Source organism: Canis lupus, chromosome 13, assembly GCF_011100685.1.
Source record: "Canis lupus familiaris isolate Mischka breed German Shepherd chromosome 13, alternate assembly UU_Cfam_GSD_1.0, whole genome shotgun sequence".
Lineage (NCBI taxonomy): Eukaryota > Metazoa > Chordata > Mammalia > Carnivora > Canidae > Canis > Canis lupus.
The window spans coordinates 48,206,150-48,226,132 of NC_049234.1; the positions used below are offsets into that span (position 1 = coordinate 48,206,150).

A 19,983-nucleotide genomic window follows, 5' to 3' on the forward strand; every position below is an offset into this window, starting at 1 on the left:
AAGGCCAACACTGGTAGAAAGCACAAACACATTCTTGAGTCACAAACATCTTCTCAGGAAATGCCTAGGGGACTGGCTCCCTGCAGTCTGAGGTCCCTTTTTTTTTTTTTTTTTTTTTTTGAAATGAAAATCAAATGTGGCTACTTCCTAGTGATGGAAAGAACGACACTTGAAAATCTGAGCAGCACCTCTCATGTGATTTCCAGGAGTGGGGGACGTGGGAGCCTCCTTTTAAACAGGAGGAGAGCTCAATGTGGGCCCAGAGTCAGGCTGGAGAATCTGGGCTGCACTGCCAGCTTGTGGTCCAATCTCCATCAGCTTTAAAAGTTCGGCCTCCTCGCTGGAGTACACAGTGGTATCCGTGTCATCGGAGTGATAGCCGGACTGGTAGCCACTCGTTTGGTTAGAGCCTTCGGATGCCACAGACTCCTTGCTCTTGCTGGGCATCAGTCCACTGCAGAAGAAAGGACAACCAGATGAGTTGGTGGAGGGAAGGCAAGTCTTCCCCTCTTACCCTAAACCCATTCCTGACCCCATGTGGGCTGTAATCTCCCCAGAGACACCAGCCCCTATCTCTCCCACTTGTTAATCAACGTATCAGGTTTGCTCAGACCATGTCTATTTTCAGGTACTAGCATGAGCTCGCAGTTGCAGATAAGTCCTCTCATTCAGGTCCAAGTCTTTCAAGCCTGTGATGAGATGAAAGGCAGTTCTCTGGAGTTACGCAAAGGCTCCGACGGATGGAGCATTTTTATGGCGTGGAAGATTGACAGGTTTGTATACAGTGATAGGAGCCAAGGGGACTCTTGGACGATGTGAAAGGAAATTGGGATGTTCTGAGTCCGAGGCTGCTTGCCTCACTGTGTCCACTGGGGATTACACGGCATGTGTGCAGTGTTAATAAAGTTCTTGAGCAATTTTAAACTTGAATATGTTGAAGCGTGTGTGCAATCAAGCCTGACTGTCAAAAACTGCTTTTTGCTCATCAAAGCCACATTCTTTGGAAGGACCGAGGGCCTGGATCACTCAGCAGCAACTAGAGAATGTTTTCAACGGTGTGGAATCATGACAGACCATAATTATGTCACAGCCCAAAAGTGTAGGCTGTGCCGACCTAAAACTTTAGGATTTACAGTTTCTCAAGCCAGTCTGAGGTGTGAGGTTTTCCCCTTAACATGTGTTTTATCAAGTTATTCGTGTTAAAAACTACAAAAGGATTTCATTAACTCTATGTCCATATACAGTTTAAAAGTCATTTCAAATGACTAGAAACATGATTTTTCTTTCACTCCAGCCTCAATAAAACGAGTTTAGTATCTCAAACAATGGCATGGTACCTGGCACATAGTCACTGCTGAATAAATATATTTTTAAATCAATGAATGAAACCTATGATAGGCTCTACCCATTTCTCACTTTAGGTCTAAAGCAAATGATAAAAGTGTTTGTTTTAATGGCTCATTTTGATTCTTTTTTCTTTACATGAACATCCCTCAACAACCCATGGGTGTTCCCACTTTACATAATAGTTTGGTTACAAGCACATCAAAGTCTTCTCAATTCTCACCTAGAGTGAGCTCCCTAGCAAATAAATAACTGCTCTTCATCTTGCTATTTTTATAGAGATTTTCATTTATTTGTTAGGTTAAAAGCAAATATATCTATTCAAAACAAGATTCCTACAGAACCACCTGGAGGAAATCATATTCACAACCAAATTTAATATTTTTCCCACAAGGAAGCCAATAATAATAATAAGCCACATAATTCAGCCAATAACGTTGAAGTATCTCAAATAAATAGATGTGGGCTTATTTACGCATCAGACTTCTAAAGACAGATGTGCTCATTTAGGTACAGGTTTGAAAACTCTTCAGAGTCCACAAAGATTTTAATCACTTCAATTCGAGGGATTATATCCAATGACCTTTGTTATCCAGCCAGTGCCATACAAACCACTGACCATACAAACATAAAAATTCCCTGGTATTCATAAATGCTCATAAGAACTGACCAAAGCCCCTAATTAATTTCAGATTCTTTTTCAGATGTGCCACATAATTTGTTTGATTAGTTTTAGTTCTTTATCAGTTCAGTTGATGCAAATTTGCCTAACCAACAAAGACACAAAAAGGGAAAACCGCATCGACATTGAAAGTTCTAAGTTCCTTCTGAAAATTCCTATCGACATTTGTCTTTTCTATTTGGCTGAGCCTTACCTAAAAGATGGAGCTAATTTGGTTCTGTCTTCCAGGGTTTTCAGCTCTTCTGAGGCAAGGACCATACCACTGTCCGTCTGGTTGTCCTTTTTAAGAGACAAGGAGATGGCATGGTTGATTGAGTGTGCACACTGACCAACTACTTAATTAAAATGATTTCTTAACCCATCTATCAGACAGTATGCTCCCAGTGTTCCACAGAGGGAGGCAAAGATATCGTAGCCAGAAACTGTGCCAGCTACAGGGAGAAACAACTGCTTCCTAGTAGTAAACCCAGCCCTAGAAGAGAAGAAGAATTTAGGAAGAAGCAGCTGAGGAGACCTTTTGCCATCCTTCTTTTCACAACGATACCATTTACACTTGAGTGGAACTGGGCATGAAGCTAGACCATCTAGAACATTGGACCAGAGGCTGTCCTTATGGAAAAACCAATGGGAGGGGGGCGGGGGGCTACTGATCAGTTCCATCTCCATAATGACCCCATGACACATACCTTTGTAATGAGGCTCCAAGACTCTAATGCTTAGGCTAATATTTATCTAGCTAATATTTCATCCTTTGTGTTATTTTAAAGACTATTTTTAAAAGATGTACTTACATCTGGGATTACTTTTACTTCTGGTTCTTCCAATGGGATATCTTCAAATGTTTTTACACTCACGGGCCGGCTCTTTCGCTTACTGTTCTGCAGATACTGGCTGCAAAAGAACCAATATTTATATTTGGGTGGTGGTATATTTGGCTGCAGAGACCAAAAGTGATACCTGAGTTCATTATCTTTCAACCACAAGTTTAATAGCAACCTTCAAAACATCCTTTGGAAAAAGAAAAAAACAAAACAAAAATCTTTCTCTGCTAGCACACAGTGGAGGCTTCATTTCCTGTGAGGGCCTATTTAAAAGTATAATCTAAGTGAGGGACCTCGATGAGCTCCTGTTCCTTTGAATCCTACTTCTGAGGGCCGGGGCTGGACTACAGACAACATCAGCAAACTAAGTAATCAGCTGCCTTCTGCCTGGTTTCCTGATTGCCTGAGAATCCTCCACTGGGCTCTCGACATATTACAGTGTTACACATCTTCCTGGCCACCTCCAGGAAAGTTTTTCTAGAGAATGCCCGCAGAGCAACCATTCAGTGAAAGATGGCCAGAGGAAACACCTGCAGATCTCACTGGATCTCACCTGGGTTCTGTAAAAGACACTGAACCCAGCAGGATCTGGAGACAACCTCCTCCTTCTGCATGTAATAGAGGCTTAGTGTGTGTGTGCGTGTATAGGGGGAGCTGAGTCTCACAATCTCCTATTTTCTGCCCACAGAACTGCTGGTCTTGGGAAAAGGCAGTGGTTCAAGAGTCATGAGATGTTCTATTTCAAAGTCCATCACTGACTACACAAACTTGGGAAAGTCATGAATATTTCCATGCCTCTGTTGCCTCGTCTTTAAAATGTGTTGGCAATAGCTTTCTCTCCCTCACTCACAGAGGTATCTGGAGGATGAATGATGTGGGTGGCAAGGGTTCTTAGAAAGAATGACGCTCTATCAGCTAAAGCTTGTTTTCCTCCCTTGAAGGTACCCATGTCCTTCAGGAGTTCAAAGAATAGGACTTGTTAGACAACATATCATCTGTTTCCTGGGGGTGCCAGCTTTGGATGAGTTTGATTATGTAAAAAGCACCAACAGCCCAAGTGGCAAGAAGGGAAGTCCTTTTCACAAGGGACAGCAAATTCACTCTCCATGTGTATACAGCATATTTCTCCACAGGCAGGCTTTTGGGCATGTTACATGTTCCTGTGTTTTCTGTGACCAAGTGGGGTGAGGACACACTGGAGCCAAAGGAGGAGAATAGAAATTGAGTCTCCCTGCCCTGACCCAGGAGGCTGATTCCTCCCCTTTACAGAGAGGAGAAAATGATGTTCCCCAGTGACATCCTCACTCAAGAAACTCCACAAGAAAGAAGACCCAATATATAAAGAGACAGAGAAAAGCCCACTTCTCCTGAGTGCAGTCCCTAAAAGTGGCTGTCGCTAAAACCTATTGGTACCACAGTTAATCATTCATTGATTCAATCACTCAGGAATCCTTTACTGAGAATCTACGACGTGCCAGGCACTGTGCTAAATGCTCCTCAACCATTGCTTCATAGCATCTTCAGAAATGGTATCCGTAGGGGTGGGTATTACTATCTCAACTTCAGAAGAGGAAACCGAGACATAGAAAGGTTAAGGAACTTGCCCCAAATCACATAACTAGACTCTTTGGGTCATGAGAAGCCAGTGAAGAACCCGAAGCATGACACTGGCAAAGTCGGATGTGCCCTTTAGAGAGATGGCTCGGGGTAGAGGAAGGTGAAATTGGCAGTGAGACCACTCAGGGGGGCTCTTTTTCATGTCTCTAGGAGAAAGAAGGGCACCCTGCCCAAGAGAGGTGATGCCCACAGGGTTTGGAGAAGTAGACAGATTCCAGAGATATACAGCAGATAGAATCAACCAGAGGGGCTGAACCTGGGCAATAATGTGGCTGCCTTGGAGAAAAGAGTTGAGGAAGCTCCGACTTAGGACAGAAATGCCTAGGACTGGGATTCGAAATTGGCCTTCAGATGGTAAAGGCCACTGTTTTCCTGCCCTACTCCACAGTGACTCCCTTGGGAAATATCAGAAAGGGAAAAGTAGAAGAGAACAATGGACATGATGGTTCAAGTCCTTATTAAGCACCTACTGTGTGTACAGCACTGTTCTCTCCCACGCAGGCACTGACTGTGCGGTGGGACCAGCACGGGGGAGAAGACAGAAGGAGGAGAATGGACAGTTTCACTTCCAGCAGTCCTATCACAGCCAAATTCAGGAACATCTAGCCAGGGGGCTGTCCCAGACATCCATCCACAAGGAGCACTTAATCATCACCAGCAATTAACCAAAATGAAGAAAAATGGTGTGTGCCAAAACCTTTCTCTGGGAGAGAAAAGAAATCTTTGATAAGCTGCTTGGAGTGGGAGGTGAAACTCCCCGGGGGGAAATGATGGAGTCACCACAGATGGTCCCCAAACTGCCCTCAAAGAAAGATGAGTCCAATTAATACGTGTTTTCTTGCAGAAAGCATGCAAACTTGGGGCCAGAGCTAATCCACAGGGGAAATTAGAGACAAAGCTGAGTCTAGACACTAGCGATCTGTCCCGTTCACCTTTCCCCCCCACATCTCTTGACCTCTTCTCTAAATAAATGTTGAACAAATACTTTTAAATAATTTAAAGGGGCAACAAATCATGAGGTTGATGCCCACTGTGATGTCTCCGTCCAGCTCTATTTATGACGCAATGAGATTAAAAACTATAAAGAGGAAGCAAATGAGAAAGACTCATCAGCTTTTCTACCTGACTGGAGATGGGGAAAGAACAGAATGAGTCTGCTGAGAAGCACCTCAGCCTCATCTCTGGTCTCCCCAGGGAAGCAGAGAGCCTCCAAAAGAGAGCCTCCAAATGAGGTGTGCCATGTGCAGATGCCTCAATTCTGCATTTCCTTTAACCCAGATAATTAAAATGTGATGGCTGGAGTCTTGTTTTTATAAAAGGAAAAAGGGTGGCAGGGGGTTAAGCCAGTGGGGGGGGGGGTGAAGACAAAAGATTCCAATTTCCATTTTATTTTTCAAATTATGGCTGGATAAAAGAGAAACAGGACTGGAAAGACCAATACGAAAATCGTAGCCAGAAAATAGGAGCCAGGCCTATGTTCAGAGTGTGGTGTCACATTTGTCCATGCTTCTGGGGATAAATGTTAGCAGCCCTGATTCAGATCCAACATTGCACTTGGCACTTCCATTACACAAACATGACTTCATCGACTCTCGGCACCATATGCAAAACGTCCAAGCGAGCCAAGAGACTGCCGCTCGGGCCCTCCCTCCACCTGGTCACAAAAAACCCAAGGCATAGAGTTCGCGATCCAATGGCTTGCTGATAAAGAAGGCAGTGGTGCTGCAGGAATAATTACCAACCAGAAGGCCAGCCGAGCTTGAAGTAGGGGGTTTTTAACATGAGAGTGGAACTACTGGTTTTTAACATGAGAGTGGAACTAACTGGGCTTTCAGTTCATTGACGTCTCTGTCTGAGGGCCCCTCCTTGGTGTGGCAGTAAACAGGACTGAGAGAGGTATGGGAGGAACCAGATTCGTCATAGGGATGTGATTTTAAGCAGCTTGCATAATAGCTATCCTGTATGGGGTGCTGTCTAGGTGCCGGGCACATGAGAAATACATTATACCATGCAATTCTCAAAATAATCATTTTGAAACACCAGCGTCTTCACCTGGGTCCCAGTGAAGATGTCCAGGTCACTAAGAGACAGACTTAGTAATCCAACCAGTTCTGTTGGACACTGAAACCTGGATCTTTAACCACAATTGTTTATTTTTGCCAAGTGACGGCTCTGAGCCTCACGTCCACCATCTACATCAAGAAAGATAATAGTTTTCCTACCTTGCCTAACTCTGAGAGTTATCGTGTAGGCAAAATCTGATAACAGAAGGAAAAGTTCTTTGAGAAACACTCAAAGCTCTTGGCATAAATGTAATGGGCAGTTTACTTGTTGGCTTCCACCCACTCCAGCAGTGTTCCTGCCACTCTATGGAACCGTCCAGGGGGCCCCCTGGCCCGCCACCTGGCAGTCTGGCTAACCTAGAGCTCCATACCCTTCCCTGCAGCCACGGCACAGTCAAGTGGGCAGGCTGGACCCTGCTGCTCCGGGGCTCTAGTTACAGGAGGAAAACACCCCCAAAAAAGTGGGAAAAGAAACAAAGCAAAGAAGCCCCAGGCTTAGTAAAAGGCAATTTTAATATCATATTGTAGAAACCGTATCAGCTCTATCCTCAGACACAGGTGCTGGGAGAGAGAAAAAAGAAAGCTGCCTTCAGACCCCCTTTACAAACCAGGAGAGGACAGCAGTGCATGTGTTTTAAATAAGTCCAGAAGTCCCATTATGCAAATAAAATGCTGAACATCAGACTGGGGAGGGGCTGCCGAAGATGTGCTGTCCAGTCCAATTCGGGACACATCTCCATGGCATACTGCATCCTAGCCAGCGAGGCGTAAGTGTGTTTTCATATATGCATAAAACTCTTCCTTCCTGAATCTTTCCTAAGCCACTTAATTCACATTAATAAAAGAGTACATGGGGATAATTTAAATACAGATGTCTATATAAAATTGGTCTCTTTTTCTGGAGATTAACGAACTATGGCATCCGAGCTATTTGCAGCTGCAGGGCTTGGGATTCTAAAGGAAGGGCTATGGCAGCAATGTGGACCACAGATGGAAAGAAAACTCACCTACCCTGGCCCTCCTCAAGGAGCACTTCCTGTGATAGCAGCCTCAGGGCTAAGGTTAAATGTGGAAGTGAGATGGCAGCCTTCCTTCCAGCCCTTTCCCAAATGACCTTGAAGTGCCCCGTCCCCCTGGGGATGTTGACCATATACAGTACCTGATTCCTGCTGTGTTGTCATAATGGAATTTGGGGTCACACACTTCCTCTTCCTCCATACAGGAAACAGGTGAGGTAGGCAGAGAGAGTCCAGAATCCTCTTCCATGCTCAAAGTCTCTGATATGGGGAGAACAATGTAGTCTTTGCCATCCTGAAACAACAAACACAGAGTGCTTATTGTTATGGCTCCAGCCCCGCAAGAGGCTTTTCATGAAAAAACAAAGGCCAGGGGGGCTTCTTGGTTATGAGGTATGTGGCTTTCAAAGCTATGTAGAACGTTCGGACATTAAAAAATGGGTCGTCCAAAACAAAAGGGCACTTGAAAGGGGTGCGTATATGGAAGTATGTTGAAAGAGTTAATATAAAAACAAGAGGAGTAAGGGGGCCACAGAGAACAAAGCAGGCTGTGGCCAGAGACGTAGCAACAGAGCGCGGAGAGCTGAGAGATAATTTCTTCACAAAGCCCTACCTACATGAGCCAGTCTTTCAAAGGGCATATCATCCAATTTTAGCCACTACATTTCAAGGCAATGGAAAATCTGATGACAGTCTAGAGAAAAGCAATAAATGCGCAGGAAAATGGGTCTTCTGAGAAAAGGTTGCACAATTTAACATTATTTCATCAAGAGAAAGAAAGAAAGGGCAATTTGATACCCTTAAGCGTTTGAAAGGTTTACTGATAAAAACAGATTTGACCCATTGTCCCCCACCTGTTCAAAAGAAAAGCAGGAGGAAATTGGCTTCCATTCATGGTAGTAAGAGGCCATTGACTGGAGATTAAATAACTTTCTAATGGTAAAGGTTATAATTCTAAAATCCTCCAGTGAAAGTTATGGGGGCCTGGGATTTCACTGAGGAAAAAGCCATCCATTTTGCAGGGTTCAGATGTGGTTTTGCCCAGACGGTGTATTAAGAATTCCATCCATTGTTGATAGTCTGTGGATCGACTAAATTTTTATTTGTTTGCTTGTTTTACTTTAGAAGAGCATCTGAAGACAACAAAAAGATACATCAGGAGGAAAGAGTGATCTGCCCTTAGGTTATGGATTAGGATCTCATCTCTCTAGAAGCGTAGGCAGATAGTTTTAAAAAAGCATTATTGCTTAGATCTACAAGAATATGGTGGCCATGGGAAGGCCTAGAGAGGAAGAAGCCCTTGTGGACGGGTCTTGGATGGAGATCACAAACCTGCTGAGCATTAGCCTGTAGCAGATTTCCCAAATGTTCCACCAACTCGGAAAACGTGGGTCTCTGATTGGGTTCCCCATGCCAGCAGTCAAGCATGGTCTGGTACCTAGAGAAGCAAAACACTAATGTCATTAACTGCCTCCTCCTTCCTCAGCTGATGCTGAAAATAGGCACTTGAGTGAGTAAACATTTATGAGAAGTTCACCACGAGCCCAGATGCTAAATAGTAATACAACACCATATAAAACACCGGGCCCTATACTTTGGAGCATCAAGTATGTAGAGAAAATGTTAGAAATCAACACCTAATAAAAACTATCTGCTTGGTATAGATAAAGTGCTGTTGTTTCAAGAAGAGATGATTCTCTGCTTGAGATTATCAAGGAAGACTTCCAGGGAGTCGTAGCACACAGACCGGGCCATAAAAGAGGTCTGTATCATGAAACATCTTCTGGGCAGGGAGAACTTTTATGAGCAAAGAAAGGATAGAAAGATATTTTTAAAGCCTTACATTTCTGGTGTGGTATAATCAGGGGCCCTCATTCTGGTGCCTTCTTTCAATCGCCTACAAAATTCTTCATCAATCTTTACTCCAGGATACGGAGAAGCACCTAGAATCAAACAGGAATGGGACATTATCTGATTTGATTCTTTCATCTTGGAAACTCTCATTCTTGAACATGATCATTAAAAAAAAAAAAAATCCAAAGCTTCCAAGTAACTTTCACCACAGAAAGGTGGAACACGGGAGAGGAAAAGGCGCACTGGGTCCACTGACTTATGTCACTCTGTTTGGAGTATGGATGGAGGGACAAAACCAAGTGACTTACCTAAGGAAAATATTTCCCAGAGCAAGACACCAAAAGACCACACATCACTCTGAATTGTGTACACTCTGTCAAAAATCGTCTCTGGAGCCATCCATTTCAAAGGGAGGCGAGCCTAAGAGGGTACAAGACAAGGAATCAGAACCCAACTTAGCACGCCTCTGAAGAAGAAACTTCCTTTTGTTCTCAATGTAGGTCCTGAAGCTTGCAAAGAGGAATTTGGATTCTGCAACTTAACAGGGTTCATCTTAGAAACTTACGTCTCCTTTTCTGACATAATCTGGGTCTTTATAAATATCCCGGGCCAAGCCAAAGTCACAGATCTTAACCACGTTCTTCTCCGACAAGAGGATGTTTCGTGCCGCCAGGTCCCTGTGGATACACTGCAAAAAAGAATCATGTGTGCGTTCGGGCCCTCGGCATAGCTGATGATTTCTGCATCTGTTGTGACCTCAGGCTTTAAAAAAGCCCATCAGAAAAACCAACTGATTAACATGTGCTGGGCTAATATCTTTCATCAACACTTCAAGAAAAAAATTTTTAAAAAAATCTGACTTTTGTTGAGACACACATCTGCTTATTCCATAAAAAGGCCCCAGACTTGGGAGTTAAATGATTAAGTTAGAGTATGGTGATGGAGTCATAAATAGACTTCTCTTAGACACAATTAGGAACGTGTTTCTGGTCACATCCACACATCCCTTTTGCCTGGCACCATATATGGTTAAAACCTGCTATTCAGGGAGGCCCCAGAATGGTGGTTATTTCTAATGAACGCACAGAAACCAGGAACAAGGGGTGCTTTTGGGTTTGGTGCCCTTTGTTGGTTTCCCAGTTCCATATGGGACCGAAACTGACCAGCTCTGAGAAACCATCCCCCGCGGTGCTCATCCTGTTTTCAAAGTGTTGGGTTATCCTAAGGGTCTATGACAGAGATTTCTCGCTGGCCCAGTTGGTTGTCTAATGCACTACAAAGGAGAACCGAATTCCCCTGGCTTTCTCTCCACTCTTTTCTGGTCCTCAGTTTCTCTCTTCTTGGTATCTTCCATCCTCATCCAACTTCCTACCTACTGAGCAGCTTTAGCTCCACCTGGTAGAACTGTAAGGGCATAAGAGTCTCCGGGAGCACGTATAAATGAACGAAAGGCTCAGAGAATTCTGAAACCAGGCAGGAGTGACCAGAGGAGGCATTGCTGACCACCCCACCCCTTGCCTCTGTGTAGCACCTCCCTTTGAAAGAGGCATATTCAAAAGCACACTGTCAAGCATGACTGAGCAACACAGGAGATTCCAAAACCAGACATCCCCCCTACCTTTCTGCCGGCCAAAGGGCTTCTTGGGTTAGCCCAACAACCGGGTGCTATTCAAGAAACCAGGTGGTAGATACGAGGGAAATTAACGGGTCCCCACCCCATTCCCTTTGCAGTCAAGAGACACCCTGACTAAACAGCAGGCTCTGGCCTCTAAAAAATAATAATAAAATAAAACCAGACTCTCCAAGAAGGGCCAAGGGCCTTTCCCCATGGGAAAATCCCATAAGACCACCCCTCTCTCGTTTCCCCTTGGGATAAAGAGCTCCCCGGCAGAAACATCTGAGATCCTGAAGCTCTGAAAGCTGTGCTTTAAGCTTCCCAAAAGAAATGGGTTAGCGATTTCAACTCTAATTTAGGAAAACAAAAACGTTAAGTCTTTCTGCCCTCCCCACCCGCCCCCCAAGAGGGTACTGCAAATGCGTTTTGCTGACGGATCATCTTTCCTGAAACTTAATTTGAATTTTTCTTGTTTAATATAAAACCATCCACTCTACCCTTCCCAGAGGGGTGACTTCACACCGACCCCGCTCCCTCCGCGGTGTTTACAGCCTCTGGAATATTTGTAACTTGTCACGTCCCCACCTCAGTCTTTGTTTGGCCTACTTTTCTAATTTTAGCTTTTATAATCGCTCTCATCTGAAGCCCGTCCTTCCTGATTTCTAATTATACCACTAACAAATACTTTTTGATGGATGGTGATGAATGTAAAATAAATTAAAAATAGACTCTCTCACGCCAAGATATCTGCAAGGCTCAGTGCCTCACCTCGTCCAGGTCACTGCTCGGATATCACATTCTTATCAAGCCTTCCTCCTCCATTCTCCTTAAAATTGGTGTACGCAACCACAGAAGCATATGCACACACAAACATGCCACTCCTGTATACTCTCTAACCCTTTCCTGCTTATTTTTCCCCACAGTGCTTATTGCCATCCGACCTAGTATGTCTCTGACTTGTTTATATTGTGCACCCCCTGCTCCACCCAATAGGATGTACATCCCAGGAAGGTGGAGAGTTTTGCTCATTTGTTCACACAGGGTCCTTCGTGCTTAGGAGACTGCAAGCACTTAGTAGATGTTTGATAAGTATGATCGTGTAAATTAATTTCATGAAATCCTTACACCTCCTTAAATGAGCAGAAATGGGGCCTCTCCAACAGAACCCTTCGAATAGTCCCAGCAGTAGAGACCAGTCTCTTACAGTCCCAAACAAACACCAGTAGCTGGCCCTGGACACCTCACTTCCAGATCTGGGATCTGAAGAGCTACTTGGGTTCCCCTGGATCCGTCTTACCTTCCGTGATGCCAAAAACTCCATGCCCTTGGCCACCTGGAAGCTGTAACAGATGAGATGCTCCAAGGTCAGGAAGTTCTTGTACAGATCTTCGGAGACTGTCAGGACATTGTAGGAGGACAGAGATCAGTATTGCCACCAGAAAGTATTTGTTTCTAAGTTAGAGTAATCTTCGTTGTAGCACTTGGGAGTGAAACTTCTGGAAACAGAAGCAGGGAGAAAATGCCCGTGTCCTCTGTAAATTTGCTGAATCCCGGTATGATTAGCTTTCATCATACCCCTTAGGAAAAAATGTTGGTTTTTTTCCATCTTAGTCAAATTGAACCAACAAATCCAGGAGGCAAAAAGGGAGGTAAATTTGGCAGAGACGGCAGGGAGTGAAAGAGGACTTTTTCTAGTTTGCTGTTTTAAACTGTTGTTTTTTTTCATGTACCCAGAGGGATAAACAATAGTTTCATATCAAGAACTCTAAAAATAAAACAACAATATTCAGGGTCATTGAATCTTTTCTCTCCAGGCTTTGTCCTGGGACAAAGGCCAAAGGTCAAATTATAATCTACAACAGATAACTAAAAATACCAGAAATATGTTTTACTTCTCTCACTTTCGAGCTAAGAAAGTACTGTAAACACCTTAAAACAGGCCTACGAGGATGCTTTTTTTTTTTCCCCTTCAAGGATATGAATGAGAGGTGACAGGAACATAGAGAGAAAGATGGTTTTACGTAAATCGGTGGTATTTATTTCCGTGCAACTGGTACAAATAAACACTAAGACATTAATGGGTGTTTCAACATGATCTCTTAACTTTGCTCCGATAAGATAAGAGATGGCCTCTCTCCTGGAGACAAATACCAGAGTAAATGAAAACGTGCTTGTAATAATAGCCTTGTAAATATTAGAAAGACGGAGAACCATTTTCTCAATGATTTTTTTTTTTTTTAATGCTCAGGGCTAGAGGGCTCTCAGTGAACAATTTATAAAACTCTTTCATTTTCCAAATGAAGAAATGGAGGACAAATTCCAGGCCAACACCCTTTCTACTCCACCTGAGTACCCCAATCTTTTGGGTTTCCAATGCACTGGCCACCATTTTGTGAGAGAGAAGGATGGGACGGAGAGGGACCCACTGAGGGCGGGCCCAGTTACATGAGGTCTGGATGGCCTCTCCCCACTCCTCTAGACCAAGCTCCAGCCTCGCACGCCCTGCTTGGCTTCTGAGAGAAAGAAGCCAGATTTAAGTTCTATCTGTAGCCTCATGTCTTGGGAAAGGGAAGCAGGTTTCTTTCACTATTTCATGACTGGATTCTCCCAAGCTCATGCCTCAAGAGGAGCCAGATGTCAGGAAGCCCCATCTCTATATCCATGGAGCTGTCTCTGCTCCTTCTGAGGGAAGCAGATAGATAGTGTATCCTGGAGCTGGAAGGGGTCCTGGAAGTTAGGCTGTGAATGCAGCTCTACTCACAGAGAGCACTAAAATATCACTGGAAGCATAACTGGATAAAGGAAAATATGCTTACCAAGACTCCTCTGAGGAAGTGTGGTTGCAGGAAAGGCTTGATAAGCCCGTTGGAATAGGGTAGAAATAGCAGGTGACCTCTTACACTGCCTCAAAGAGGTCAGGTGACTTAGATAGTGTGGGGCTGAACTGCTTAGGGCAATAGGGAGGCCATTCAACCACCAGAGAGCCTCCTTCGTCCTTCAGGAACAATGCTGTTCCCAATAGTTCCAAAGCATTGGAACTGACCCAATAGTTCCAAAGCATTGATTTGATTGTTGCCAACTGCTTAGACCTCCTGGATTACCTCAGGCTCACCCCGAACTTGGCCCCACAACCTAGGCAGTTGCTTATTCAGGGCTTCCACACTTTGCTTTTGGGAAGACTGAATGGAGGCAGTCTAGAAATTCTGGTCTCTTCCAAATATTAGGGAGTATTGAACTTTTCCCATGACAAAATTCCTCGTAACACCCTATGACCTTGTCTTTTCTACAAAAGTGTGGAGAAAGTAGCAGCAGGTACCTTCCTCTTCCTCCACATCACTGAGGGATTTTTCTTCAACAAACCCAGAACTGGCCGAACTCTGACTACTGGTGATGCTGTCCAAGCGGCGCTTTGGATCCATAGTGATTTCCCCAACGTATTCTTTCCCCTGACGGAATCGGGCCCCTTTGGTCTATAAAGAAGCAAATGCACACACCCCTTGAATACAGAAAAAATCTCTAGAAAACAATTATATCTCTTCAAAGCAGACCAGAAGGACATCAATTTTAGGAATATGGAATCTTTGGGCCGAAATCTGGGGCATAATACAAACGAACCCCATGAGAAGATCTGTTCCCCAGAAGGTAAAAGAAGGGAAATTATAATAACCCAAAGAAAATTACTGTAATCACAGCATTTTAACAAAGAAAGATTAACCTGTACCATTTTGGTTTTGGGGGGGTTTTTTGGTTGGTTTTTCTAATAATTTAAATTCAATTTGTCAACATATAGTATAACACCTAGTGCTCATCCCATCAAGTGCCTTCCTTAGTGCTCATCATCTAGTTACCCCATCTCCCCACCCACCACCCCTTCCGCAACCCTTTGTTTGTACCACTTTGTGTTTTCCTTCATTTTACAATGTGGCCAGAGCTGAGTTAAGAGATGACATACCTTGTAGGGGACAAATTCATTTCTCTTGCTCCTTAAGTAAGTTGACAGGTTTCCAAACTTGCAAAATTCCACAATCACCATGAGTGGCCCTGCAGACAGCACCGCATGTCAAGAAAGGAAAATGTTTTCACTCACATATCTCATCAAGTGTTTAATACATTGAAGGACACTACAACCTTTCACTGGGGACAGGATCATCGAAATCAGCTGGTCACAGCGCCCTTATAGTGTAGCTTTTCTCTTACCAAAAGGCAATTCCACAACAAGATTAACCAAAATTTCAGAAGAAAGTCCACCCACTTGCTTTTCCACACAATCGCCTAAGATGATCCCATTTTGCGGGGTGGGGGGAACTGCTCTTAAGGTCTTTGCTTCCAAGTTTTTTGAGTTTATTTTTCTCATCTGAACACCTGTTATACAACTAGCAAACTGTACTATAGCACAATGGCATTTTTTAATTCACAGAAAGTTCTAGAACAATTTATAGTGCCCGTTAAATCTCCATGAAATAGATTTATATCTAGGAATCTGGCACAGGATTCTAAGTTAAGGAAATTAGGGCCACGGGAGTTGAATGGTTTCCCTGAAATACCAGCAGAAAAATATAATTCAAAATCACCAGGCAACCAGAACCATCCACAGACACTCACCTCCCGGCTTGGTACAGGCACCCAGGAGATTGACCACATTGAGATGGTGGCCAATATGAATGAGGATCTTGAGTTCAGACATGAGGGCTCGGTGTTCACTGTGTGTTGCTCCTTCTACAAATATATGGCAGAGAGGGAAATCATAAATGTGGGCATGAGCTCAGGAGGATTGGTGCTCCCACTGCATGCATGTGTACAAATTACCCTCCAGGGATTATACAACCATAATCCAATTTACATACGAGGTGCCTTGAAAGTCAAGTATAAATTATATTTTCCAATTTTAATTCAAATTCTTACTTTAAATGCACCCAGAATGTTTGATATTTAAAGGAATCCATTGTGAAGACTTTTGCAAAGCAGAGAATACATCTGCAAATGGAATCATGCCCAGAGTTTCTTCTCTTACAAAATTGGATTTTCATCTATCAGGTTGACTATGCTGCTCGGGGCCTGATTATTTCAGTGCTTCCTGGTAAGGAAGCAACACCATGTATTAAATATCCTTATGTGTTAGGGGCGATGCTGAAGTTCCCGCCAATTAGTGCCAAGCAGGAAACCTAACAAGGGCCAGCTGGCAAGGCCAGTTGGCACATGAGGCTGATGAGGCTAAAACTGCAAGTGTGATCCTGTACAGACCGGTGCACTTCCCTCTACTTCACACACACCGTCCACACCTCGGACCCTGATGAGCCACCTCAAAACTGCATACCCCCATAGCGACAAGAGAGAAGAGGCAAAAGGAGAGGTGGGTTTGAAATGCACAGGACCTACTGGCCAAGGGTCAGTGGCACTGCCTCTGTCAATGAGACAACATCACAAATGGAACCAAGAGCTTTAGATGCGTCTCCTCCCCAAATTAAGATGACAAGATCCAAAAATAAAAAAATAAAGAATTAAAAAAAGATGACAAGATCAGAATCCCATTACTATTTGGATTAACAATTGTTTATAAAGCTTATAATTTTTTCAAAGATGTTATTTATTCATGAGACACACACAAAGAGAGGCAGAGACACAGCAGAGGGAGAAGCAGGCTCCCTGCGGGGAGCCTGATGCAGGACTCAATTCCAGTACCCCGGGATCACACCCAAGCCCAAGGCAGACGCTCAACCACTGAGCCACCCAGGTGTCCCTACAAAGCTTATAATTTTTAAAATGTCACCGTGGCCCTTCTTTCCTAGTGCAACCATTATCTTTTATAGGAGAAAAATCTTTCACATATTCCAATTCTAGGAAACATGCTGTTTTTACACTCTTACTATTTTTACTTATTATATTACATTTCTTTCCATGTCTCTACATGTTCTATAATTATCTCACCAATGCACCATAATATATTAAGAAACAATTTTTACATAACCAAGGTATTTTTCCCCCTATAGTCAGGCCACTAAGTACAGTTGTATAAGCTACGCCCTACCTGAGGGTTCCCGGGCAAAGTGGGGAAGTGGGTGAAGCTGAAGCCCATCCTCAACTTTGCTTGCCAGGCCATGCACCCTGGCACAAGGCTATAAAAGAGGAACCTTTTCCCAATTCGTACAAAGGTATCACCAAAGCTGTCTGCACGCTTGGCTAGTGGGCTCATCTAACCACAGAGCTGCGGATACAAGCGTTTCATCATGTTTACAAACCAGATGAAGCAGATAGAGGAATACGTCACCATGTAATTTTGCTTTTACCTTTTAACATTTTGACGGCCACTGTCTTGCAAGTTGCTGTCTTGTCGATTCCAAAGGCATCTGCTTCAATCACTTGGCCAAAGGCCCCACGGCCAAGAGGCTTACCTACAGTCAACAAGGACAGCAAACAAAACGGACTTGGACTATTACAGCACCAAAGTGACACGCAGAAATTCCGACTAGATGGGGTCACCATACATCCCAGTTTAATTTGGGGACTCCAGCTCAACTCCCTTGTCTTGGCTTCATTATTTAATACCTCCCCCTTCATTCTCCAAATGTCCTGTTTTGGGTAATTGTACAAGGACCCTACTTCTAAGTGACTAAAAGGATGATTATTCAAATTCAAGGGATGGAATGAATATTCTGAACCTGAATCTAACATGTGAATAGACTGGATTCGTCTTCATCCTAAAGGAGGAAAAGATGCCCGAGCAAACCCAACATCACATTAATACCACTTGAAAACACACCTAGTTTTAGCCGGTCCCTGGGGAACTCCCATTTGCTGGCATCATAAGGCAGGCGTTCACAGTGCTCATCCAAGGGGAGTTCATCTGGATCCATGACGATGGACAAGTAGCCTGTCTTCAGTTCCCCTCCATTGGCCTGGAAAGCATTATTCCTTCCAGTCACATACGCTCTGTTGTCTGGCTGTTGTTTTTTGTGTGCTTATTATTGTTGTTTATAGAAGCCCCATGCCTGATGTCTCATTTTCAAATAAAACTCATGGAGTTTGAGAGTAGGTCCTATTATAATCCTACATCCAGTGTTCTCTCAACCCCCAAATGAGCTCAAAATGAAGTACTTAAATCTTAATTACACTAGACAGTCCAAGCCCTTTTCTCCTCTAGTGGCTTCTATCAATTAAAGCCCAGTGGTCCAGCCAAAAGAAAGTGGGAAAGAATGTTATTGTATTGAAATAAAATTGTGCCCATTGAGCCAATAACAATGGGAAGAAACAACTCAAAGAGCCCCAGTCAGCTTTCATTAATCATGAAAACCAACGTACATGGGATGGAAGGGAAATGATTTTGTTACCCGCTTAACGGTCCGTAGAACGATGACAAGTAATAACCAGAAGAACATGGCAATCACTGCCGTGCCTACTAGAATAATGACTTCCAAGTTCGTCTTCTCCTGGGCACCTGGAAAGATGCAACTGAATGAGCATCAACAGTTGAAAACTCATACCTTTTGATAGACAAGGACAAAGTTCAACACTAAAGCAAGATCTCAAGTTTACCAACTTGGAAAAAATCCTAGACAAGAAGTGTCACAAGCCTCTAACTTGGAGAGAGTCTATAATATTCTTAATGGATAATTTAAAGTTTGCAAAACATTGCCCATGAAAATTTCCAACGATAAGATTCTTAAGGGTAGAAATTAAGGATATCAAGGATAGGAATGTTGATGTCTTACAAGAAAAACATGAGGTATTTGGAGGAAGAGCAGTCTTGGAAGGAAAGAAAACATCACATTCTATAGGGGAAAAAAAGCAGCATTTTTTCTAATTCACAGGAAGTTCTTGAAGAATTTATAGTGAGTGGCCTCTTTCTAAGGAAAATAAATGTCAGGTTTTGCACAGTCTGTTTTCATCTGTACAGAGTTTGAGAAAGGATTATATAAGAAAACAAGTGGTCAGAGAGTGATTGGTTACCATGAAGCTGCCTTGGGCCACTTGAACAGCTTATTTGATTCACACCTCACTCAGCCAGTGGGAGGCCCTAGGTGCTCATTACTTTAAATACGTCATCCCACATAATCTTCTCAACAATTCTCAGTTTTTAGATGGAGAAACAAGCTCAGAGAGGTTAAGCTCCCTCATTAAGGGCACACAGCATGTTGAGGGAAGGTCAAGAGTTAAACAAAGTCCGTCCAGCAGCAGTTACCCATCACACTACCCCGCCCTTGTGTGGCAGGAACCTGAGTAAGGAAAAGAAGAGAAAGCCGAGATGAGGGCATCCCGAATGGCCTGGAGATAAACTGAGTTTAAACCATCCATGAAAGGTAAAGTAGAGGTCGGCAAGGAAAGCTGCAGATGCTCAGGGCTCCAGAGGACAGCTCTGAGTGGGAGAAATTAAATGCCGGAGGAGGCTTTCAACTAGGAGTGATTAGCAAAGAAGTGATAAGGAAGCAATTATCACCTAAGGCCTCCCACTGGCTGAGTGCGGTGTGAATCAAATAAGCTGTTCAAGTGGCCCAAGGCAGCTTCAAAAGGGCTGAAGGACAAGGAATTAACTAGTTAGCCACGTAAGGGTTAACAATGGAGAGACAAGTACCAACTATGGCTTGGAAGTCGATTCTGTTTCTCTGGTGGTCCTACTGAAATCATTTTCTTTTTATAGACAGAGATTTAAAAGTCCATTATGCATAGTATAAAGTTCAAAGATTAAATTGTCTGTATGAGTTAGTGTGTTAATAATATCCCCATACTAACATTTGGGAACATACCAGAACAATTAAATATCTACCTCTCTCTTTCTTAGTATTCTTTTTGGGATGCTAAGTAAATATAAGCTCTGTGCCAATGTTCCCACTTCAGTCATGGATAACTGCAAACAGCCAGTGGAAACGAGGCAGAGCACAGGAGACCCCTGGAAGTCCCCGTTAGGACTGGCCCTAAACAGGAAGCACTCTGGAAGTGACAAAAGCACCATGTCACTTGAAATTGCTGTTAATTTCAC

At 43.5% G+C, this 19,983-nt stretch overlaps 1 protein-coding gene and 1 long non-coding RNA gene across 2 annotated transcripts in view; one reads left to right on the forward strand and one right to left on the reverse strand.

The window, feature by feature from the left end:
* Positions 1–231: 231 nt before the first annotated feature.
* Positions 232–19,983, reverse strand: part of KDR (kinase insert domain receptor) — a 41,642-nt gene continuing 21,890 nt past the window's right edge. Inside the window, exons 16-30 of the mRNA NM_001048024.1 lie at positions 18,338–18,444; positions 17,770–17,905; positions 17,297–17,401; positions 15,615–15,728; positions 14,965–15,053; positions 14,329–14,482; positions 12,310–12,407; positions 9,963–10,085; positions 9,706–9,817; positions 9,387–9,486; positions 8,876–8,981; positions 7,687–7,838; positions 2,818–2,917; positions 2,220–2,305; positions 232–454 (exon numbers count right to left, since the gene is read on the reverse strand). Of these exons, the coding sequence (NP_001041489.1) occupies positions 232–454; positions 2,220–2,305; positions 2,818–2,917; positions 7,687–7,838; positions 8,876–8,981; positions 9,387–9,486; positions 9,706–9,817; positions 9,963–10,085; positions 12,310–12,407; positions 14,329–14,482; positions 14,965–15,053; positions 15,615–15,728; positions 17,297–17,401; positions 17,770–17,905; positions 18,338–18,444 (1,805 nt within the window). The remainder of the gene's footprint in view (positions 455–2,219; positions 2,306–2,817; positions 2,918–7,686; positions 7,839–8,875; positions 8,982–9,386; positions 9,487–9,705; positions 9,818–9,962; positions 10,086–12,309; positions 12,408–14,328; positions 14,483–14,964; positions 15,054–15,614; positions 15,729–17,296; positions 17,402–17,769; positions 17,906–18,337; positions 18,445–19,983) is intronic.
* LOC119874455 lies at positions 7,761–9,622 on the forward strand. Its single transcript, XR_005369026.1, has 2 exons — positions 7,761–7,936; positions 8,669–9,622. It is a non-coding gene; the product is annotated as an uncharacterized LOC119874455 (long non-coding RNA).